The sequence below is a fragment of the Sphaeramia orbicularis genome, chromosome 14 (assembly GCF_902148855.1).
Source record: "Sphaeramia orbicularis chromosome 14, fSphaOr1.1, whole genome shotgun sequence".
Lineage (NCBI taxonomy): Eukaryota > Metazoa > Chordata > Actinopteri > Kurtiformes > Apogonidae > Sphaeramia > Sphaeramia orbicularis.
The window spans coordinates 2,705,856-2,729,880 of NC_043970.1; the positions used below are offsets into that span (position 1 = coordinate 2,705,856).

The window sequence follows — 24,025 nt, forward strand, 5'->3', positions numbered from 1 at the left end:
CCACAGGACTGTATCCTGCATCCACTTCTACTCCCTCCTACCTCAGTAGTTCCAGAAGGGACTCACAACCACTGAACCGCAACCACTGAACCGCAACCACTGAACCACAACTACTGAACAGCAACTACCGAACAGCAACTACTGAACCGCAACCACTGAACCGCAACCACTGAACAGCACTACTGAACCGCAACCACTGAACAGCAACTACTGAACTGCAACTACTGAACTGCAACTACTGAACCGCAACCACTGAACTGCAACTACTGAACTGCAACTACTGAACCGCAACCACTGAACAGCAACTACTGAACTGCAACTACTGAACTGCAACTACTGAACCGCAACCACTGAACCGCAACTACTGAACCACAACTACTGAACTACAACCACTGAACCACAACCACTGAACCGCAACCACTGAACCACAACCACTGAACCGCAACCACTGAACCGCAACCACTGAACCGCAACCACTGAACCACAACGACTGAACCGCAACTACTGAACCGCAACTAATGAACAGCAACCACTGAACCGCAACCACTGAACCACAACTACTGAACAGCAACTACCGAACAGCAACTACTGAACCGCAACCACTGAACCGCAACCACTGAACAGCACTACTGAACCGCAACTACTGAACAGTAACTACTGAATCGCAACCACTGAACAGCAACTACTGAACAGCAACTACTGAACCACAACCACTGTACTGCAACTACTGAACCGCAACCACTGAACCGCAACTACTGAACAACAACTACTGAACAGTAACTACTGAACTGCAACTACTGAACAGCAACTACTGAACAGCAACTACTGAACAACAACTACTGAACCGCAACTACAGAACCACAACTACTGAACAGCAACGACAAGTACTGAACCTCAACTACTGAACAACAACCACTGAACCGCAAATACTAAACCACAACTACTGAAACACTGCTTTATTTCTTAATCTTCCATGACACAAACTGATGCTATAATTTGAAGAAGAGTCTCTGAAGTGACATGAGTTCCTGTCCTGGTTTGTAGAAAACCCATCAGAATGCCTTTGCATCCAAAAATAGGCCTTTGAATTGAGTAAACGGGTAAAGACACCGCTGATAGCTCGTAAATGTCGGAGGCTACAGCTAATTGAAGTTATCATGTTCCCCCTTTTATCTACTTTTAAACAGTGTGACGAGGTCCTCACATGCAGACACACAAAGACACAGATGACAGTAAAGTCTATCTGGAACACAGGTGTTTGATGTGCACTTTAACAGTAGAAGCATGACATCCATCCATCCATCCATCCATCCATCCATCCATCTTCTTCTGCTTATCCAGGGCCAGGTTGCAGAGGCAACAGTCTGCATTGCTAAATTCATCTAAGGACTGCCCCTTTTCTTTTTAATTGTTTAAACCAGAAGATATTTCTGGGTAGGCCTCATTTGGATGGTTTTCACACACACACACACATACACACACACACACACACACACACACACACACACACACACACACACACACACATACATGCACACTCACAAATCCACCTTCAGGGGCCACTTACATAACCAGGACAGGGACTGGGGGGGGGGGGGGGGGGGGGGGGGGGGGGGGCGGGGTAGTGAAAGTTGAATGACAAAGATAAAGCTGAGAAACAGCACTCATAGTAAAACAACAGAAGCTTTAAGAAGGACAAAAGTAACATCCGTAAAAAAAAAAAAAAAAAATCCACGCAATTTTAAAGAACACTCCAGTATGTCTCTGACTTCATCACTATAAACCACACATTTTATGTCACAGTCGGTTGACCGGTTGTTTATGCACCAGTTTTTACTGCTGCTTTAAAGCAGAGATATTCTGCTGTAAAAAAAAAAAAAGAAAAAAAAAAAGCGCTTTAATGGTTTTAATGTACTCTTAGAGTGGTTTCAAGTTGCAGTGAATGGAAAGTCGTCTTAATCTTTATGTGTTGTATGACATAACAGTCAATGTCAGTTGATCTAACTTACAAGATGAATTTAAATCCTTCAGATGCACCTTATACAACACACTGGCATACTGTTGAGAGACACATTTCTCTCTCGGGTTGTCAAGAAGATGATTATTATCATTAGGTAGATGAGACTTTCATTGATATTTTGCAAACAAAAGGCATTTAATGAAAGGTTTTTACATCAGAAATCAAACTTGTACATAGTCCCAACAGTGAGAGGATGAAATTCTGTTCTGGAAAATAAGGGTTCCAATATAAAATACTGACATGCTTTGCTAAACGGGTGCACAGCTTTGTTATCACTGCTTTTAAAGACCTCTATTGCATCTTTCTTTTGCTTGGTGGAATGGATTTATGCTGATAAATCATGGAGTGTCACTGCGGGGAGTGAAATAATTTATAAAATGTAAAGGGTATACTCTGTTCTGAACTACTGTACAGTCAAATATTAACATAAGTACAAGAAGAAATGGAATTTGCCTTGCAGGAATAAGTCTATTGGAATAAGCTTGCAATTGGTTAATTATTTCACTCTCAAGGGGACCTCCGAACCAGCAACTACACACAATTCTTCTAATAATTTGAAATGTTGATGAAGATTTGGATTAGAAAATAATAAATACATGAATAAATCACCTGCATGCAGATGTTCTACCAAAGTACATTCAAAGCTTAAAAAGATTGAGTCGTTTTATTGTCCCTGTAGGGAAATTCCGTCTCTGAATTGTACCCACCCTTATACACATGCATTAGCATTAGTGATTAGCATTAGCACGTAACAGATTAGGAGCAGTGAGCTGCCACTGAAGGCACTCAGAAACCAACTCCAGACCTTCATCAGCACCGTTATCAGGGGAACCAACAGGAGAATGAACCTATGAATCTGTTTTTAATGGAACCTTCCCACTGTGAGGCAGAAGTGCTAACTAGATGCCAGTAAACCCTACACACCGCATCGTTAAATGAAAGGCTCATCACTGGAAAAGTATGTGTGAAATCCTCCTTTATTAACTTCCTATTCGTATGTTATGGATCACCACGAACATCGTCATTTCAAAACCAGAGGAAGAACAAGTAGAACACATGAGGTTTTTTCTGCAAAGTCACTGGACATCCTGGTGTTTTGACCCCTGAGCAAAAACTAAACCAAGGGGCACTTTTCATTGAAACATCTGAGTTATATTTAGTAACATGTGACTAACAATGTAAAGACAAATACTGCAGGGACTAGGGTTGTGTATTGGCAAGAATCTAGTGATATGATCCAATCACAATACTAGGATCACTAATACGATATTAGGGGTGTTAGAAAGTATCAGTTCTGCAATATATCGCGATATTTCATTTCACAATACTGTATCGATATTAAAAAGTACTGTATCAATATTTTAAGGTATCTATTCAAATGCAGATATGGCATAGGTTAATTTTTGTTTTGTGGCTTTCTTTATTGTTTATATCTTATTTATTATTATTTAACACAGTTTTATTAAATAATGGTTATTTGAAGCATCCTAAAAGCTTTTTTTACTGTCTGATAGTGACAGATGTTAGTTCCTTTGGAAACTAGAAGAATTAGATACATTTTGTGGTGTAGTATTATATCCTGTTCTGACCAAATAAAAATGTGTTTAGTATTCGTGCATATTTCTGCTGTAATTCAATTCTTCAGGGAAATAATCTTTAAAACACAATGAAACAAACAAAAAAGTGCCTTTTTAACAGTATCATGATATATGGTGATATATCGTATCGTGATCCTAGTATTGTGATTTGTATTGTATCACCAGATTCTTGCCAATACACAGCCTTATACGATATATCAAGATATATCATGATACTGTTAAAAAGGCAATTTTTTTGCTTGTTTCATTTTTTTTTTTTATTATTTCCTTGAAGAATTGAATTACACCAGAAATATGCACAAATACTAAACACATTTTTATTTGATCGCAACAGGATCTAATGTTATATCACAAAATGGTCCTGTGTTCAAACTGAAATGATGTTTTACAGACATTACAATTTAAAGGTGGGATGTTGGGGTGTCAGGATGTTTTTCTGGAGCATTTTTTATTATATTCCTTAAAATTACCATCACACCCCGATTACAACTAATTAATTAAATGCTCTAACACAAAAATTTAAAAAATCAGTCACCTGTGGAATGGGCAGGACTGAAAAAACACCATCCAATCGTTTTGAGTGCCCATTCGAAATGATTGAACGGTGATATGTCTATCAAACTCAACTGACATTCACCCCTCCCCCCTTCCCCCCTCTGCGCGTACCCCTCTTCGCATTCCCAGAGGCTGGAGCGCTTGTACAGGAAGCATAGCCAGAACCTGGCTATATTAGTTATATTAGGATGGAAAGTTCACCGGCAAACTGTTTTGTCACTAACATAAACCACCAGGAAATGTAACATTAGTCACAAAGGTCTGATCTGGGGCTGTTCTGGAAGAGCGGGGGTGTTAGAGGAGGCTGAATGACGTATGCATGGATATGTCATCCAGGGCAGTAGTCAGGGTAGGAGCCCAAGGCGTACGGGAGCGAAGCAGGGGACGGCGCCTCAGCCGGTGTCGGAGACGGTTCGGCCGGACCGGACCGGACCGTAGACGGTGTTGGAGCTCAACCCGAGTACGAAGCAGAGCCTCAGCTGGCGAATTGTTGCTGTGCAGCACTCGTGAACCCTTGGGAACAAGCATTGCGCGTGCCAGTACTCTAGAGGCGTGGCTTCGGAGGGACGTCTGAAGAAAGGGGTTTGGACTGTTGAACTGAGTATTTTCAAAATGTAGCTTGCTTAAACCATTTTTCAAAGATCTCAGACCCCACCTTTAAGATCCTATTCAAATGTTCATATTCTATTAGTTCAGAACTAACATCAGAACATTATTTTTGTGCAATCCCAACAAAGGAACTACCATTATTTAATAAAAGAGTGTTAAATAAGAATAAATAAAAAAAAAACAAAAAAAACAGAAATGAACCTCCACAATATCTGCATTTGAATAAACACCTAAAAATATTGATAGAGTACTTTTTAATATCGATACAGTATTGTGAAATGAAATATCGCAATATATTGCAGGACCGATATTTTCTTACACCTCTTGCAGGGAGAGGTGAGGAATACTAAGAAGGACGAATAAAGAAACACCTCCGTTTACAAGAGCAATATTCAGATTCATAGAGGCTTATTTTTGATTCTATTCCAGGTTAATGATGTCCCCCCGCCCAACCTGCACATTTTGCCACTTTGACTTCTTTGTATTTTCCTTTTCACCCCCACCACCACCACCACCTCTCCCCTCCATCCTCCATCTTCGTCCCTGCTTTGCCACATTAATCTCTCATTAACAGCCCCTTCCCCCATTTTTCCATCTGCATTACTTCTTCGTCCTAACACCAGCCATTAACCATCTGCACATTCGAACACACATCGCCAAAAGGCCTGTATGTTTTCACCCTCGTACCACAAGGATCCTCCAACAAATGAGGGGCACATTCAGCCATTTAAAGGGCAGCAGTACAGAGCAGCAGAGTCCCTCTGAATGGAGCCCATGGAGGGGAAGATAATAGACTTAAATAGGACTAATACGCTGCACAGCCGGATTACTGGACGCGCACACGAGCACGTCTGAGTGTTTTTCACAGTTTCAAGGACAGACAAGAAAGGCATGTGTTCACGCATGAGCAGCAGAGATGTACACAGACTGCAGTGCTGCATGCGAGCATATAGGAGGAGGCTGTTCGCTATCTGGATCTGGAGTGAGTCAGGGCGCCACGCTGAATATAAATGACTCAATGCAGATTAAGATGTCAGTGTTTCAGTGGCGGCGAACACAGGGGCAGCGTGTAGGAGGTCGAATTAACCCCCTCCACCCTCAGCGTAGTTAAGAGGTTACAATGAAATACACAACCAGGATCAGCTGGATGCGTGAACTGCAGATGAAAGGTAACGCACGGCGCCCGGTGCTCAGCAGCTGCTCTCACCAACACTGATTAGTTTTCATTCTGTTTGCGGCGCAGTAGTGGGTAAAGTGTGTCCAAATCTTTATCTAATTTGGAGTTTATAATGAAAGTGCACAGTCTAAAAGGCCTTTTCATCCAACACTGTGTGCATCCATTCCAAACAGCTCGACAAACCCTCCACTTCCTCTCTTTCAAAGATAATTTTACATTTCAATTCACTAATCATTGCACTGTCTGAAACATCAAGACACCTTTAACCCTTTAACCCCTGATGTGTCTGGGGTGAGCGTTCTGAATGTATGATTTACTTTAAATATTCATAAAAATTCAACCGTTTGCTCAATAAGAAAAATTTCCAAACGTGCTGATAGAAAAGACCTTGTTCTTTGCATAGACATCTGAGCATGCTCGCTTCACCCCCCCACCGCCTGTGGAATGTGGGGTAAAACACAGAGCAGTGAGTAAGACCACGTCACTATAAAAATAGACGGTTTGATTTTTATTTTTTTTTATACCATTTTCCTTTTAGTTTTTTGTTTTTTGCGTTGTTTCCAGTGTGTGATGGTTTTCTTTTATTTTTTTCACAGTGTTTTTACTGAGTTTTGACCATGGAACTGCTTTTTAGAGTTAAACAGGCATCAAAAAGCAGCTGGACATATTTAGAAAAAAAGAGTCCAAAACTAAAACTACTGGGTCTAAATTCAAATCTTTGTCATTGTTCAGTGTGTTCCAGTTCACAGTTGATGTTCAACGTCCTAAATCTCTTATTGATGTCCATTCTAGTGCCTTATTTAGTCCAAACCTGTCAAACTTCAATTCCTCTCTTTGTCTTTTTCTGTTCTTCCATTTGTTCTGACCCTAAAACAAAACCACTGAAGACAAGGAACACAAGCACATACTCACAGCAGCTTTAATGAACCTGAAACAGACGCAGATTCACAGCAGAACCTTTACCTGGAATCAGGGCTCAGAGGTTAAAGGGTTAAACCTCCATTCATGTGCCTTCCCTATTCCCCAAACCAATGAACCACTATCCTCAGTACTGTCCAACCGAGTCCAGCACTCACAACTTTCCATCTTCTACTTCAGCCTAGGTATTTTTAATCTATATTCACTTTCTATCACCAGTTCAAATTCATAACAGCATATTTTGTGAAGTCACAAAGATCACGGCCAAAGCATTTTTCTTACAAATACCATCAAATATTAAGACCCTTTCATCGCAGTGAAGTTGAAGGTGTTCAAACAGTTGTAAACTACTGAAACATATTGTGTCAAGGAAGAGTTAGAGTTTGGAAAAGACTCTGGTTTGGTTTGAATAAGACTCAATACTAAAGATTGCACTGTTATTCACTTGCACTACTTGCACAGATACCGAACCGTTTATACCTCAGTCAAACCCACTAGTTTTGTCCACATTGTATATTGTAGTAGTAGTAGCAGCAGTAGTAGGAGTAGTTGTAGTAGTAGTAGTTTATTTGGTTGTTAATTACTTTAAACAACAAACAAAAACAACATATCCATTGTTTCATATTCAATGCGACCAAAAGGGTTTAGGCTGAAGTACAGACTTATTTTGCCAAACCCCATTTACAATTAACACAATGTTTCCACATAAAAACAAACAAACATAAAAAAATTCAATGTACTCATTGGTAAATATACAACAGACGAAAATACATATTTAATTTAATTCAGGTAAATCATGTTCTTATCTCAACTACCATTATTGATCCTAGTCTTTTAAACAAGTATTTTCTTTAATGAAACCTGACCTCTATATTTTTGAAAAATAGCTAATTTGTACATCTTTTTAAAAGTTTTAATTGTTTTAGACTGTTTTAATCGATCTTCCAGGCCATTCTAAAGATTAATCCCTCTAACAGAAATACTTCTACTTTTTTATTTGTTCCTGCCTTAGCTTTTTTTTTTTTTAAATGCCAGTTCCTCTGAGTCTGTACTGACTTTTGTATATTGTATATTTAGCTAAACTTGATAGTCCACTGTAAGTCGATCTTACTTGTCTATTTATTTAATTTAATTTAATTTTTTAATGCATTCTTCTTACCATGTTCTATGTATGCACCAAACCACCGCAGCAAATTCCTAGTAATGCGAACCCTGTTTACATGGCAATAAATATGATTCTGATTCTGAAATACATTGTGTCCCAGCTTTTCTTGATCATGCCATACTGCTGTCCGTAACTGTTCCCTAAACCTAACCAAATACTAACCCTGAATGTAGCTAAGTAAAACTATAATAAGACAAGTATTAAAGTTTGACTTGCATCACATTTATTAATGTACATTCATGTTATGTCATCTCAGTAATGTTAAATGTTTAGTGGAGGAGATATGACACCATTAACAGGAAACCCAATGAAACATTAAGCTGTAAAATGCTGTTCATTAAATTTAAACATTATTGGAAACATTTGCTGACATATTTAATACTGCTGAAACACTTGATCACATGTGAACATTTGATGCATTAGGTACAAAAGTCAAAACACTATGTAAAATAAATCTGGTCATTTTAACGCAAAAATCGTACACATTACAGCTTTCAATTATAAACTTAATGGGGTTTCATTAGTTTATCGCTGTTACAAATTGTGTTCAACCCTCCTCAATATTTTCAGTCTTTCCCAGTGAACTATCTCCTGTCACTAAGCCAGAAGAATTCCACTCTCAAATACTCTACACACATATATATATACCGCACATATGCCTCCAGTTCATTCCACTTGAATATGGAGCTTAAGACATTTTTCTCAAGTGCATCAGCCTTGTATGAAAGTAGATAAGATATCAGAGGTCCTTGAACACATCACCAGTAACACAGTCATGGTGTCTTCGTACTGTGGCTATATTCACTGTTCATCTAGGGCAGGGCTTAGAGTGAAAAAATAAAATTACATTATGGAAATGTCATCTACAAAGTACTCTTTAAAAAATGTGAATAGCATGAACAACCATGAACAAACTGAAATTTCTTAAGAAAAATAAGTGTAATTTTAACAATACCTCAGTTTCTCATTTACACATACAAATTGTAACTTATAGCAGCTCCACAAACACACAAAACATTTAAGAATATTGGTCAAATTGCATTTTTTTTTTCACACTTTTTTTGTACTTGGTTGTTCATGAATTTGTAAAATGGTTTGTAAATCTTAATATTTTCAAATAATTTAGCTTTATTCCATTAAAACAAAGTGGCAAAAAAATAATACAAATGTGAAGAAGACAGGCATAATAGTATCAAACAACATTTGTGTTTGTTCTTGTTATTCACATTTTTCTTGAAGGATAGTTTGTAAACGTAAACATTTTCATGTAATTTTACTTTTTTACTCTAAAACACAGAGAAAAAACTTGGGGTTGTCATTATTTATAGGTTATTATGATAGTATTCAACTGGTCTGATCTACTTTCATATTGGTCTGAATGTGGAACCTGAATTAAAATAATTTTAACATCCTTGATTGTTAATATCTTCAGTAGAACTTTTTCATTTCACAAATTCATCCCAGGGGCCGGATAGGACCCTTTTTGGGCCCACGGGCCATATGTTTGACACCACTGATCTAGTGCTTCACTCGCTCCCTAAGGACCTGCATGTACTAACAGTCTGAACTTCCAAAGGACAACACTTCTGTCCAAAGGACTAATGGTTGAAAAGCTGCTGAGGTTCAAGGACCCTGTGACTGTCCTGAACTTCAGCAGCGATGGGACACTGACACTGAAAACACCACATCCATGACGTTACTGCTCATGCAGGCTGAGTGCTTCCTAATAAACAGGACGTTCTGTCGCTTTGGCACTTAACATGCAGCCTTTTCACAAACATATAATTATGTACATTATGTGAAGAATGCAGTGTTGGTCCATGCATTTGGTGTCTGAGCCTTCAGTGGGACTTACCGGAATTAATCCACCTCTTAATACCACCACTATGACATCACAGTTATAGAAACCATCAGTACTATACAAAACCCCCCCACAAAATAACAAGGTGTGGCATGAAAGACAGAGAGACACTAGTGGTATGGAGGGCGGATCCCATTATGATTAAAACTGTAAACCCAGTTAAGACAATTCCAAACCTCGACACCACAACCACTCGCAATCAATATTTATCTAATAACAAGACAAAAACATACAAAAGCTAAATCAAAACTATCATATCCTACTCACCAGAGATGCTCAAATATTTACCTCCGCCAAGGAGGTTATGTTTTTGCCGGCGTTGGTTTGTCTGTGTGTTTGTCTTTTTGCCTGTCCGTGTGCAGGATAACTCAAAAAGTTATGAACGGATTTGGATGAAAATTTCAGGAAATGTTGATACTGGCACAAGGCCCAAATGATAAAATTTTGGTGGTGATTGGGGGGGGGGGGGGGGGGGGGGGGCACTGATCTGCCTTGGCAGAGGTCTGCGCTCTCCGAGTCCTTCTAGTTATATATAAATCCATCCTCCTTTCTTTGAACCCTTCTCTGACTCATCATAGAGGTGATCTGTGTGTTTCAGTTCCATCAATAAGTCCTGTTTCATGTCCATGGAGGCCAAGGCTGACAGTCTCCTCTGTCCAGTTGGATTCCTCACATAAGGTTAGATTCTCTGGAGGACGCAGAATGTCCACTCCACCACTAGCTAGCGTCAGGGTTGGACCACCTCTCCTCACCATTTCCACCTTGAAAATTGATTTTCAAGTCCAGACCAAATCCTTTTCCTCTCCTCTGTCAGCCATTGTGGGTGGAAACAAATTCTACCTCAAATGTATTAACAGTTCAATTCAATGAAATGAGTTTTATTGGCATGAATCCAAAAAAATATGACCAAAGTTATGTCCAATAGGCTAATAGTCCTGCTCTGGCCATCCAATCAGAGGAAGGATAAATGCTGATGACACTGGGGACTAGCTAGCTGGAATCTGATTGGTTACAGAAACAGTCCTGATGTTCTACAGTTTAAGTTCCATGAGCCTTCACTACTGATTCTTAAGGACCAGGGCAGATTAGATTAACCCTGGTAACACAGAGACACTGAAATCTGATTGGACCAAATATCTTCCATCCCATCCACAAACTGGGAGCAGTGGAGCCAAGAGAAACACTAAGAACTGAACAGAATAGTCTACTGGGAATAAATTAATACAATTTCAGGGAACAAATATTAGAATTTAGGTGTAAATGTAGGTCAGTGTTTCTGATGTTTAGTCCTGTAGAAAGCCTTGGCCCTGATGGACCAACACTGGAAGAATGGGATTTTTTGTTCTCACACAGGTTTTCAGACTTTGTAGATTTCAGTTTCAATGAATTCCAGTGTTGTTGGTGGTAAAAGGCAACATTAGACACTTGACTCCCACAGCCGACATTCCTTCAGGCCAGATAGGAGCAGTTGTCACTGTTTTGACCCCGTGACCTTTCAGAGTGGTACAACGCAGCTGAGGATGCAGAGGTTCCCTGAGGTTTTACGAAGCCAACGACTAAGTATCAGAGACAGAGAAGAGAGGAACACCATTCTACAGATCTGATGTCTGTTTGGCAAAATACCAAGATTCTCTTCGATGCGCTGATGCAAACAAATATCTGATCCCTTATTTCCGTTCCCTTTTCACTTTTTTTTTTTTTTTTTTTTTTTAAATCAACGAAGACCAACCAACAGGCAACAACTTTGTCTTAGAAGTCAATCTAATGCAGACCGACCCAAACATCCACCTTTAACCAAAACCATCTACTGATCTAAACTGTTTAATAACTGTTGATCCACTAATCCTATCAATAAATGTAAATAATTGGTGTAAAATACAGTTTGTCATCTTTTCATAGTCATCTGATTTGACCCATTTGGACGTTCAGAGGCTCCGTAGTTACTGTGGAAACACCGTCATCTTCTACAACACTGATTCACCAATAAAACCCACGGAGTTGGATCAGTGACAGTGGATGGACACACTGGGTTTATGTTCATTAATTGTATTTTTTGCTGAAAAAAAGCCACTTTGTCTTTAGTTTTCTCTGTTTTGACATAATAACCTTTGAATTTACCCTGAGCTTTTATGAACATCTACATGATCAGTGAAATAAATAAAGGAAAATACATGATTTACACTGAAATACAGAGGATAATATTACTTACGAAAAGTTAAATAGAGAGAGAAATTAATTTGGGAGCTGCCACAAAAGTAGAACTAGGTTTTTGTGGGTTAAGTGTAATAATGAACAGAGGAGACTCATAATGGACTCAGTTGCTTTATCTGTACCCTCTAATACTTGTTCTGTAGACAAATATTAGTAATGAAAGTTACTATCATGTTGATAACACTTTAGGACTAAGAAATCTTCTAATGTCAGGCTTTGATTGATGCATGTACTTCTCAGCTTGCATGTTTGCTAAATCAGATTTTGAGAGCTTTCTGAAAATTGAATAAAATATTTTTCTAATGATACACAGTAGTTATTGTATTTTAAAAATTACACTAATAAGACAATTGTTGGACATTTCACCATTTAATGATAGCAGAGTTCACTTTTTAAAAGAGCTAATTGCTAATAGTGATCGAAAAGGTACTGCTGGTCAAACAAAACAAAGGAGGTTTTGTTCATTTTGAGCAAATAAAATAAGTTTTTTTTATCCCAGCTTGGGGAAATTTCACAGTTAATAGCAGTAACAATATAACAAACAATTGCAGAGAAAAGACAGGTAGGAAAAAAAATATATAAGCGAAAAATAAGAAATTTGTTATTTATATAAATATTTATATAAATAAAAATTTTGAATAAAAAAATGTGATATTGTTTGCATATTTACATCATCATGGCTGGAGGAGGGGGGGGTTACTGGGAACTGGCTGTGGGGAGAAATTACCTGTGGAATCGCCTCTCCAGTGTGGTGCAGGGGGTGGGAGGGGTTAGCCATGGTGGATGTCAGTTTTGCTGAAATGATATGAATGCTTTGACACATGGGCTTTAATTTTTCTCATAAAAGAAATTCTCTAGTTTCTGCTTAGCCGTCAACATTAGCAAACAGGTACTCCTGGTTGAATTAGACCAAATACAGTTGTGCCAAATAAGGTGAGTGGATTCAGATGGGAAAAGTCATATGTCTACATTTAAGGATACATAAAGTATTGTAGAATTCAGGACTTCATAGAGACCACTAGCAAAACTGTAGCAATAGCATCTAATGTAAAATCAGCTAATGCTACAATTAGCTTAACCCTGTAAAACCATTTGTATGATATTTACTATGCCAGGTTCTATCTTATCAATAAGATCAAGACTTTCCTTAAAACCTTTTGTATATGACCTGATATATGTTTTCTGCCCCCTGGTGGATTATCATCCCATTGCAGCCAGTGGAAGGGCTTTTTTTTTTTTTTTTTTTTTTTTTACCTTTTCAATATGGCCGCTATAGTTAAATCATCCACACACTTTTTGTAGGAAAGTCTTTGAGTTACGTTAAGAAGAACATTTATATTGTTGTTCATTTTATTTAAATAAGTACTTCATGTACTGAAACAATGCATAGTTACTGGATAATTGATTACTTATAGTACAGTTAAATTGTGTTAAAAATGTGTGTATCTAATTAGATACTTCATGTATGTAAGGTGCTTTATTAAAATGCCCAATGAATCAATGTGACACAAAAATATATTATAAACAAAATGATATGGCAAAATGTTTAAAGGTTTAATAAACATCTCAATTTTTTAAAAATTGGGGCTGGTTTTTGACAGGTCAGGTTATACAGGGTGAAGTATTCAATGATGGTTTGATAGTATTTTATTTTTTCAGGTTCGTTTTTTTTTTTAAACTTTAAAGATTTTTTTGCTAGTATTTCAGTTCAACAGCAGAGAACAGAACACATATGTACCCTTCCAGTCTGCATTAAAATAATTATACCAAAATACAACAAAACATGACAAGTCATTTGTGTGTTTACTGACTTTATCCATGTTGATGACAGTAAATACTAACACCAGTCCAAAAATAATACAGAGATGACAGTGAATCATACTGATGTAGCAGAGTTTATCAGAGTGTCTACAGAACGATTATCAATGACACTGGGAACATATAACAACATTTGTCCTCTTCCTCCCACCAATTATCCACAGATTAGACCATTCAGCGGCTGAATGCTCTAATCGCTCTTCACAAATTAGCTTTGTCTCTCATCTCAACTTCCCAAATGTACGCCATGCCCCTAAACATCACACGGTAACACAACTTATTCACAACCATTATGTCAGGGCCTTTTATAACTGAGGAAACACAGGGCTGAGGAGGAAAACCACATAAAGACACTGGAAAATGTAAAACTGGGGGGGTGAAAGCAAGTGATGTGGTTCGATCTCAGATTCCCGCTGGCCCTGAGCTATCACAGCCATTGATTGGTTCATGTAATTCTGCTCTGATTTGGCTTGGCCAATCAATGGGCTGCAGACACACTTCCTGTGACTGTGCAGCCATTAGATGTGGGTAAAAAAAAAAAAAAAAAAAAAGTTCAGAATTTCTCGATTCCTGGCAATATACAGTTTACACCCAGCCAAGCTTCGACCACAAAACAACTGCTTCTCTTCAGTCATTTCCTGTCCCACTGCATTAATTCTGCATCATCTGTGACTGAGTTCACACACAAAGCCTGGTTACTATACGAACCTGCGAGTTACTGAAACAGAGGAAGGCTTTCTCCTTGTTCCACACGTGTATTTGTATGTAGTTCGACCATTAGGACCTAGCGCTGCCCACTGTGAAGGCCATCTTAAAACTGTGAACATTATTATTCCCAACAATAAACTGCAAAAGGGCTAAAAACAATCCTAGAAAAACATGACATTTTTAACATGCATTAAAAGTTGCCCCTGCAGGTGGTTTGACCTACATGTTCCAAATTTGGTAGGTACACGTACTCGGTCCAGATCAGAGCCATAGAGAGAGAGAGTTGCGACACCCTTAGATGTCACCGCTCCGGTGATCACGTGGTTCATGTAAGCCTCAATAGTTCCAAAACAAACGGTGCGCTGTCATGTTCTTCTATGGGACAGACAGCAGCGAGTGTGTTACTGCAGGTAAATATCAACATAAACCACACACAAGTATATTTACAACCGTTGTGTCACTACTACATGTATGTTTGTGTCAGTTCTGCTTTTGAGTAGTGGGGTTGACCACTGAAAGGACTGACTTTATTACTTTGATTTATTAGCCTTCACATGCCCTGATCACCAGCTCACTGCTTCTTGACATAGTTAGCCATCTAGCCTCATAACTACAGTAAGCAGGTTTATGAAATGAGCACAGGACAAATAAAACTACTTACAGGCATCACATGCCATTCTAATAATAATAGGGCTGCACGATTTTGGCAAAAAAAAAAAAAATCCCGAATTTTTCCTCTAAAAACTCGATTTTCGATTTCGATTTTTGGGTAAAACTACAAAAGACAACAGAAGTCAGCATGTCGTTTTTGTGAGCAGCCCACAATGCAAGCCACTGCTCCCTACCTCAAATATGTGATGGTATCACGTGATGAACCCACAGTTGTTGTTTTTTTCCTTCATTAAATCTTTAAAATGAAGTAGAGTGTACAAACAATGTATACAACAACAAAATGACATAAGTTTGCCAGGGGGAATACACTACAATACAATGTCCAAATCACAGCAAATACTGATGGTTTTTATAGCCTTTTTGGTTACAGATTTATCTAACAGCTTTAAATAAAGTTCAACATCTTTCAAAAAATAAATAATATTTGGTTATGTGTTACAGAACTTACAATTGTGAATGAAAAATTTAGCAAGTAAGAGGATTAAATTAATTATAAAAAAAAAAAAAAACTTTTTGGGGTGTCTGGGCCCACAGCAGTGATACCAGTGTAAGTCAGTGACAGGCATCAGTCGTGCGTGTGTGGACCATGGAATATGAGTGATCCCCATGCGGTTGTATTTAAACTGGGGGATCCGTGCGTGGAACAGACCGACCCAGGACACGCTGGAGGGATTCTATCTGTGGAGCTGGTGGATGTGTCTGGGCAGAGGCTGTTTGGGCTCCTCTGCTGAGGCTGATGACCCGATGACCCGGACCCGGATCGGAAGAAGACAGCACAGTATGGATCCAGGACAACGTAAGAAGAGTGATTCCCTTGCAGCTATGTTTCAATTGTGGGATCCGTTTGTGAAACCGTGGCTTACATTGGTATCACTACTGCGAGTTCATGAACAAATTTAAAGTCCATGGTCATTACACGGACTTCTGTGAAAGACCGCTGTCACTGATAGGAGGAAGAGCCTACGGTCGCCCGAAGGCGCGTGGCTCAGAGGCACGAGAAAGATGAAATCGATTTTACGATATCCCTTTTTTAAAAATAATTTAAAAATCCGATTTCAATTTAAAATCGATTAATTGTGCAGCCCTGGATAATAACATCTATAAATATATAATAATAAATAAAATAATACAATAAATTACAAATAGAATAAAATAACTGTCAAAGTGGACCCATATTTCTACCTACAGTAAATGACACTAATGATCACATGACCTCAGCTGACAAACCGAACCCAACACCACCAGGTTCAGCATAACAACTCAAATAAAACCCACTGAGAACTACATTTGGACTAACATCATCTTATCTTAGAAACTCCATCATTTGTGGTTATAGTGGTTAAATTTCAACAGCTGGACAAGTCAAGTTAGCTAACTATACAACTACAGCTGAAAATTGAACATAACGGTTGTATAAGATATAAATTTATACAAAGGCTAACACATACCAATGAAAACAGAATTTACAACATATATGTCACTAATACAGGAAATACACTTGATCATTTGAAAAATGATGGTACCTTATTAACTTAGGACTGGAGTTGCTAGATCGGCAGAAATAAAAATGAATGTATTCCGACGATGCCATACTCTATGTTTGGAACTATTAGCTCCTCCACAACCCAGAAGTAGGTCCATATTTCATCATTTTTTACAGTGGGAGTCTATGGAAATGTTGCCACTTTCTTTTCTCTACACCACTGGTCCAGATGCACAAAAAGCCTAGCGGAACCACATCCTACAACAACAAAACACTTTCAGCTGTTTTACTCTAATGTCCTGGAGAATTAACCCAATATCATCTACAGACATTTGGGGAAAACATGTCAAAACACTGACTTTTCACTGAGTGATGTTGTGGATATAGCGCATTAATACCCTTATATAACTTATATAACTATATCATATTTGGTAGGGACATCTATCAATCCAAACACAAAGAATCCCTTCATGGAGCAAAACTCTAAGTCCAAGAGGAAGTCAGTGATTATGAGATTTTTGCAAATTGTATATATTTTTATACATACATAACATATAAACCCTACCCACCCCATGTTTGTGAGTTTTCAATGGATTCATCCTCCTGGAGCTGAAATTTGGATCAGGATCATATTTACACATGCACATTCTATCTCTCTCTCTCTCTCTCTCTCTCTCTCTCTCTCTCTCTCTCTCTCTCTCTCTCTCTATCTATCTATCTATCTATCTATCTATCTATCTATCTATCTATCTATCTATATTATTATCCTGTTGTATGTTTAACTCCTGCTATATTCACTTCCTTCACTCATAGCCTGCTTTTCTATTTTTTTTCTATACTATTTTATTGGCTGCTGAACTTCCCCACAGGGATCAATACAGATTAAATAACTGCAATTTTATCTGTAAGGTTGTGCTTTTAAAAGGTCATTACAGGCAAAAATCTCACTGATAATTTGCTTATGGTTTAAAAAACCGGATGTATTAATTAAAGGTTTTTAGTAGCAATGTGTATGGAAAGTGACTGAATTGAGTGTAATGTCGTGGAGCTTTAATGTTGTACTGGAATATGAATATTTATGGGATGCTGTCAGAGCATAGTGAAGGGGAAATGAACGGTGGTAAACTGGGAATATGTTGTTTCAAATACATGCATATGATTTAAAAAAAAAAAAAAAAAAAGGAAAGGATGCCTATATGTCACAGGTCATTACACAATCACACACTTTACAACCACCTTTGTGACCAAACACACATGATAACACTTCCTTCTCTGCATAATGTAGCCATTGATTTATTTTTTTTTTCTAACACCAGATCACACCATAGACACCAGGCAGACATCAGTGTTTTATGGTCTTCACACACACACACACACACACACACACACACACACACACACACACACACTTAGAGTGATGGTGAGATTTGTAACAGTTGCGGGCAGTGTGTTTTTTAGTGATGGTCCCTGGGGAAACCGGCTTCTCTCTGTCTACATTTCATGCTTTGCGAGTGACTTTGTGTGTGTGTGTGTGTGTGTGTGTGTGTGTGTGTTATTCTTAGCTGCACCGCTACATCCTCACGCACATGGATGTTGACGCAGCATCAGTATAACGCGTATATATGCGCACAATGAGCTGTGACAACGTAAACACACAACCTCACCACGGCTCATTTATGACTCATTAGTAACACTCTCAGGTTTTATTTGAAACACCATCCATTATGCAAGTGTTAGAATTTGACCGTTTTACCACATCTTCCACTACTACTACATCCATTTTTATAGCTACAATAAAAGCATAGTAGACCGTAGGAGTCTGAGTGTATCTGGCTATTTTTGAATACTTTTGGTTTTGCCTTTATATTTCTCATTAAGAAACTGTTTAACACATTGTAGGAAAACTATATACAACTGAATTTACAAACCAATCTGGTGTCACAATATGATGTTCAATGAACCATTTTACAACTCAGAAAACTATATGCAACTATTTGTAAAAACACTTCTGCTGGGCTGATGTAGTTCCCTTTTCCACCAAAGTCAGCGACACATCTTGGTTTTGTTTTTTTTTCCAATGTAATGACAGTATTGCCAAAAATTATTGTCTACTCGGCTTTAAATGTAACTGATTTCACAGTTTTACACTTTAACACCAGTGTAAAACTCAGCGAGGCTCCCTCTGCTGATGCATCATCTGAAATCGGTTTGTGATTTGGATGCGACGGTGCGTTCAGGGACTCTGAAGGGTTAAGAGTAATCCTTTTTCATTTTTGATAAGTTTTACTGTGATATTACAGCACCGTATGTCATGATTAGAGATGCACCGATACCACTTTTTTCCAGACCAAGTACAAGTACGAGTACTTACATTTGAGTACTTGCTGATACCAAGTACCGATATGAGTACTTAATAATCCCATTCCAGTCCTCAGTTCCTTTTGTAAATGTGCTTCATTGTCGTTGTCATTAGTCTGACTGGAACAAAGTGCTGCTACTGACATTTAATGTGTTGGAATGAGCGTTTCTCAATTAATCCACCAGGGGGCGCCGCTCTGAATTAACCATACTGGACAAATACCACGAAGAAGAGGAAAGTTTTTGAGAAGAAGAAAGTCAGTAATAACAAACATGGGGACGACAGAGGTAACACTAATGTGATACTAATATTATAGCGTTTTCGCTGGTAAGGTTTAAAAGCGAAGCTTCAGCAGGAAGAGAAAAGAGAAATGAGCCAGAAGTTTCGTTTTCACTTCTGCTGGCGGTGGTCCGCATTGCTCCGTAGTAGCACCACTCCTGAGTAGGACGGAAACCGGCTGAGCCCTGGGTAGTTGTCATAAATCTGTCAGTAGTTTTTCTCGAACTCACACAGTGGCTCTTTGAACAGATCCTCTACCTTCACAGTTCCTGCTGGTATTCTCTGCCTGGGTACGCATCCGCCAGCACCTGGAAAATGGATGGAATGTACACAGAGGGCGGACAGAACGCTGTATCTGTATCTGTCTGTGTCTTTAACGTTACTTGCAGTCAGTGTTACTTTTATCACCGTCATTATTTGAAAAATCTTCACACTCCCTATACATTATTCCACCGCCGTGTACCTGCTGCACTGAACTGTGAATGTCACACGGCCGGAAGTGGTATCAGTGCATTTGTATCGGACATCTTGTACGAGTTACAAGTACACACACTGAGTATCGGAGCCGATACCTGATACTGGTATCGGATCGGTGCATCCCTAGTCATGATATAGAGACAAGGCTACACATAAGGTCATACATACACTGAATGACACCTTATAACAAAATAAGTTAGAATTACACACAACTACATTTTTGCACACTTATTATGTAAATGTATTTAATTATCATATTGATAATATATTGTCTAATACATACTGTGTAATTTGTTGTTCTAATTTTGTGCCTTAATAGAGTGTTTTAATAATAAGATTTGGCATGTATATATATTCAGAGCTATATGTATATATGTTTGAATATTTAGAGCTTTATATATGTTTTTATTTCCTTTTCTTTTTCTGTTATCGATCATTTCTTTCCTGCTACTTTTTATTCTTCTTGAATGTAGCGACTGTAACACCCAATAATTTCCCCCCGGATTAATAAAGCATTCTGATTCTGATAGAGATCATAAAAAAGATACTATTAGTTACAAGACTGTGATCATTATCCTCAGCTCAGTCGAACAGTCCCTTATTCTACACAGTGTCCATTTCCACTCCAGTCAGTGTTCATTTTTAATACCATGAAACATTTTACACTTCAAATAAAGGCCATAACTGTATTTGAATTTCCTTGATGCCCCGTCCTGCCTCTATTGATATTGATATTGATGTTGATATTGATACTGATGTTGACCAGGTGTAGGTCTGGACTCAGATCATGAAGTCACACAAGTATAACATGTTGCCCCTGTACAATGATCCAAAAACAGGTTTGAACACTTCAACTGAATTAACACAAAATCTACACAGCAAACACCAAAACTGAATTGAACATGAACATTCTGATAATCGATAAAAACAAGAGAGCATCTAATTCCTCTGAGGGCAGATTTCTCTTTGGGTTATAGACAAAACCAGACATTGGAGGATGTGAACTTTGGGAATGATGATGATTGGCATTTTTCACCATTTTGACATTTCATATCCCAAAAAATGGATTAATTGAGAAAATAACAGGGAGATTAGTAACAATAAATCATCAGTAAAGATAATTTCCAATTGCCTCCCTTAAACTAATGAAATATTACAATATAAATATTTCATATCACTACTTGTAGACACGTGTGTTCATGTTATACTGTTTCCACAGCTCATGGTACTTCACAGTGATCCATAACACTAATTATTTTCATATGTTCATAGTCCAGATGCCATTTTTATAATAATTTTGCCAGATATAAAATCAATGATGGCGGTATGGCAGCAGTAGTACTAGTGGATATAATCAGTCTGTGCCGTCTCAGTCTAATTCATGTCCCTCTAAATGCGCCTGTTGTCATATTACATCTTTGCAGAAATATAGTTATTGTGATGATAAATGATTGCAAGTATGGCTGTCTTAAAATAATGTCCTCTTGTCAGAATTATGAGCTATGTTATCTTTTTCTACTAATTCACTACTTAACAGACCAGTGTTATTTATCTGACATCTCACCAACATATGATAAATCACCACAAAATGCGACCATTTTAATCCTCCATATTTCTACATCATCCATCCTGGTTTAACACAAAACAGGTCTGTACAGACGTGATCCAAAACAATGACTCATTATGTTTATATGTTTAAAAAAAAATCATGATCTTTATGTACCATTAAAGGGGTTTTATGTAGTATTAGTATTCCAAACTCCAGTCACATAGTAGATCACACCACCGATCAATGCTAAGTATCCATGATATAATCCATGTATCTATGACAGTCACTCAAAATAACACTGTGTGTTACAAATGTTCACATGCTGCATCAACTGATAGTTCACATTAAAGCTCTGTTAGCTTAGCTCTGTTTTTGCCACAGTAAAACCACAGACCAGCTCTGTTTCCTGTATGGTTTGTGTTGTCAATAACTGAACTAAAAACTGTGATGTTCACGTTATTCAGGCTACATTTACACATAGCTGGGTATTTTGGAAAAAAGGACATTTCCCCTTCTCTGTTTAAAAAAAAGGTGTGCACATGTGACTGTTTTCAGAAAAACCTTGGTTTCCCTGTATATCTACACCGTTAAGAGCATAAAAGCCTGTAGATGGCAGTGTGGTGATAAGATCGAGTCCCATTAACCAATCAGAATCCTGAAAAGAATCAAAACAAAACATTATTTCTGTTACCAACCAGTAGTCGCATGTGACACAAATGTATTTGTGTCATAAGCTGTGATGTCCGTCCCAGACCTCCATTTCCCTCTGTTTACACTCAAATGCAAAAATGGAGTTTTTAGAAACCATCGCTTTGGTGGGCGTGGCCATCATTGTCACGTAAACAATAGGCACAAACGCAGAGAAAAATCTCCATTTTCCAGATACCGTCTACATGTAAACGTAGCCTTAGACTAAACAGTTCTCTTTTCGGGACCCAAACCAAAAGTGCTTTTATAATATACATGATTCAGATTCCTACTCCTGCCTCTGGACATATGACCTGACAAAGTACAGGGAGATTTTATGTCTCTACATTTCCTCGGATCATGCAATAGCGACATTATTTAGTGGTGATCAAGTTGCAGAAACAGTGTGTTGAGCCTTATCTGAGCTCAGTTCCATTTGCTATTGATTTGCTCCTGGAACCAGTGGGACTTATCTCCTGCTCGTCCATGTTAGTGGTCTTAACTACAGCCGCTGACGCTCCATTCCAGACCTCATTCCAACATAACTTCACAGAGAGCTCTAATGTTCCTGCTTGTAGTCAAATCTCAATCTAGTGCACGAGGACAGCATGAACCCATGCAGCTGACTTACAGGCGTTGGTGACGGCAAAGCTGTTGGCGGTCTCGATGTTGTCCACATGAGGCACCAGGTTGAACGGTGCTTCTGAGGCGTTGGGGCTGGTGTTGTGCAGGAAGATCGCCAAGCGAAAGGCAGTGTACTCCTGATCGGTGTTTCTGATAAACAGACCGCCTGCAAAGAAAAACAGCACAGAGCCTGATCAATCCACCGCATCTCCCTTCCATGTTTCATCTTATTACAGACACTTCAATTATCAGAGACATGAAACCAGTGGAAGTAATCTCAGTTTGTAAAAAACTTTGACTCAACCCAAGAAGACCCAAACATTTACCAAAACCATCTACTGATGTAACTGTTGAATACCTGGTGATCCACTAATCCTATCAATGCATGTAAAGAACTGGTGCAAAATACAGTTCTTCATGTTTTCATGGTCAACAAATATGACCCATTTGGACGTTCAGAGGCTCTGTAGTTACCATGGAAACACCATCGTCTTCTACAACATTGACTCACCAGTGAAACCCATGGAGTTGGATCAATGACAGTGGATGGACACACTGGGTTTAAATATACTAAATAATACACAAAAATTAATAAAAATTTACAAAATAATAAATAACATGAAGAAAAAACTAAATGAAGTAACCAAAAGAATAAAATAAACAACAAAGTGAGCAAAAACAGTCAAAGTGATCAATAAAATGAACAAAGTTTAACAATAAATCAACAAATAAGTAATCTGAACAAAATAAGCCACAAATTGAACAAAATTGAAGAAATAAAGTAATAAAAAAGGCAAGAAAATGAACAAAAAACAAACCACTTTTGTAAAATGAAAAATGAAAAATCACAAAACAAAAAATAACAAGGAAAGAATAATCAAGAACATGAATAAAAACAGTCATAGTAATGAATAAAATGGACAAAATTAATCAAAATATTAACAAAAAGAATGAGCAAAAACAACAAAATAAACCACACACTGAACAAAATTGAATAAAAAATAATGAACCCATGGAGTTTAATCAATGACAGTGGATGGACACTGGGTTTATGTTCATTTAATGACATATTCTATTTTTTTTTTTAAAGTCACTTTAGCTGCAGTTTTCTGTTTTGATAAAATAACTTTTGAATTTACTCTGAGCTTTAAAGAACATCTACATGATCAGTAAATTAAATACAGGAAAATACCTGATTTACACTGAAAAATGCAAAATGCAGATCAAATCATTAGAATGAATGGTGATAAATCAC

The 24,025-nt window shown here is 38.0% G+C and overlaps 1 protein-coding gene across 1 annotated transcript in view; it reads right to left on the reverse strand.

The window, feature by feature from the left end:
* LOC115433213 (glutamate receptor 4-like) overlaps positions 1-23,105 on the reverse strand; it is a 343,230-nt gene extending 320,125 nt beyond the window's left edge. Inside the window, exons 1-2 of the mRNA XM_030154500.1 lie at positions 23,075-23,105; positions 22,778-22,936 (exon numbers count right to left, since the gene is read on the reverse strand). Of these exons, the coding sequence (XP_030010360.1) occupies positions 22,778-22,936; positions 23,075-23,105 (190 nt within the window). The remainder of the gene's footprint in view (positions 1-22,777; positions 22,937-23,074) is intronic.
* Between the last annotated feature and the right edge of the window lie 920 nt (positions 23,106-24,025).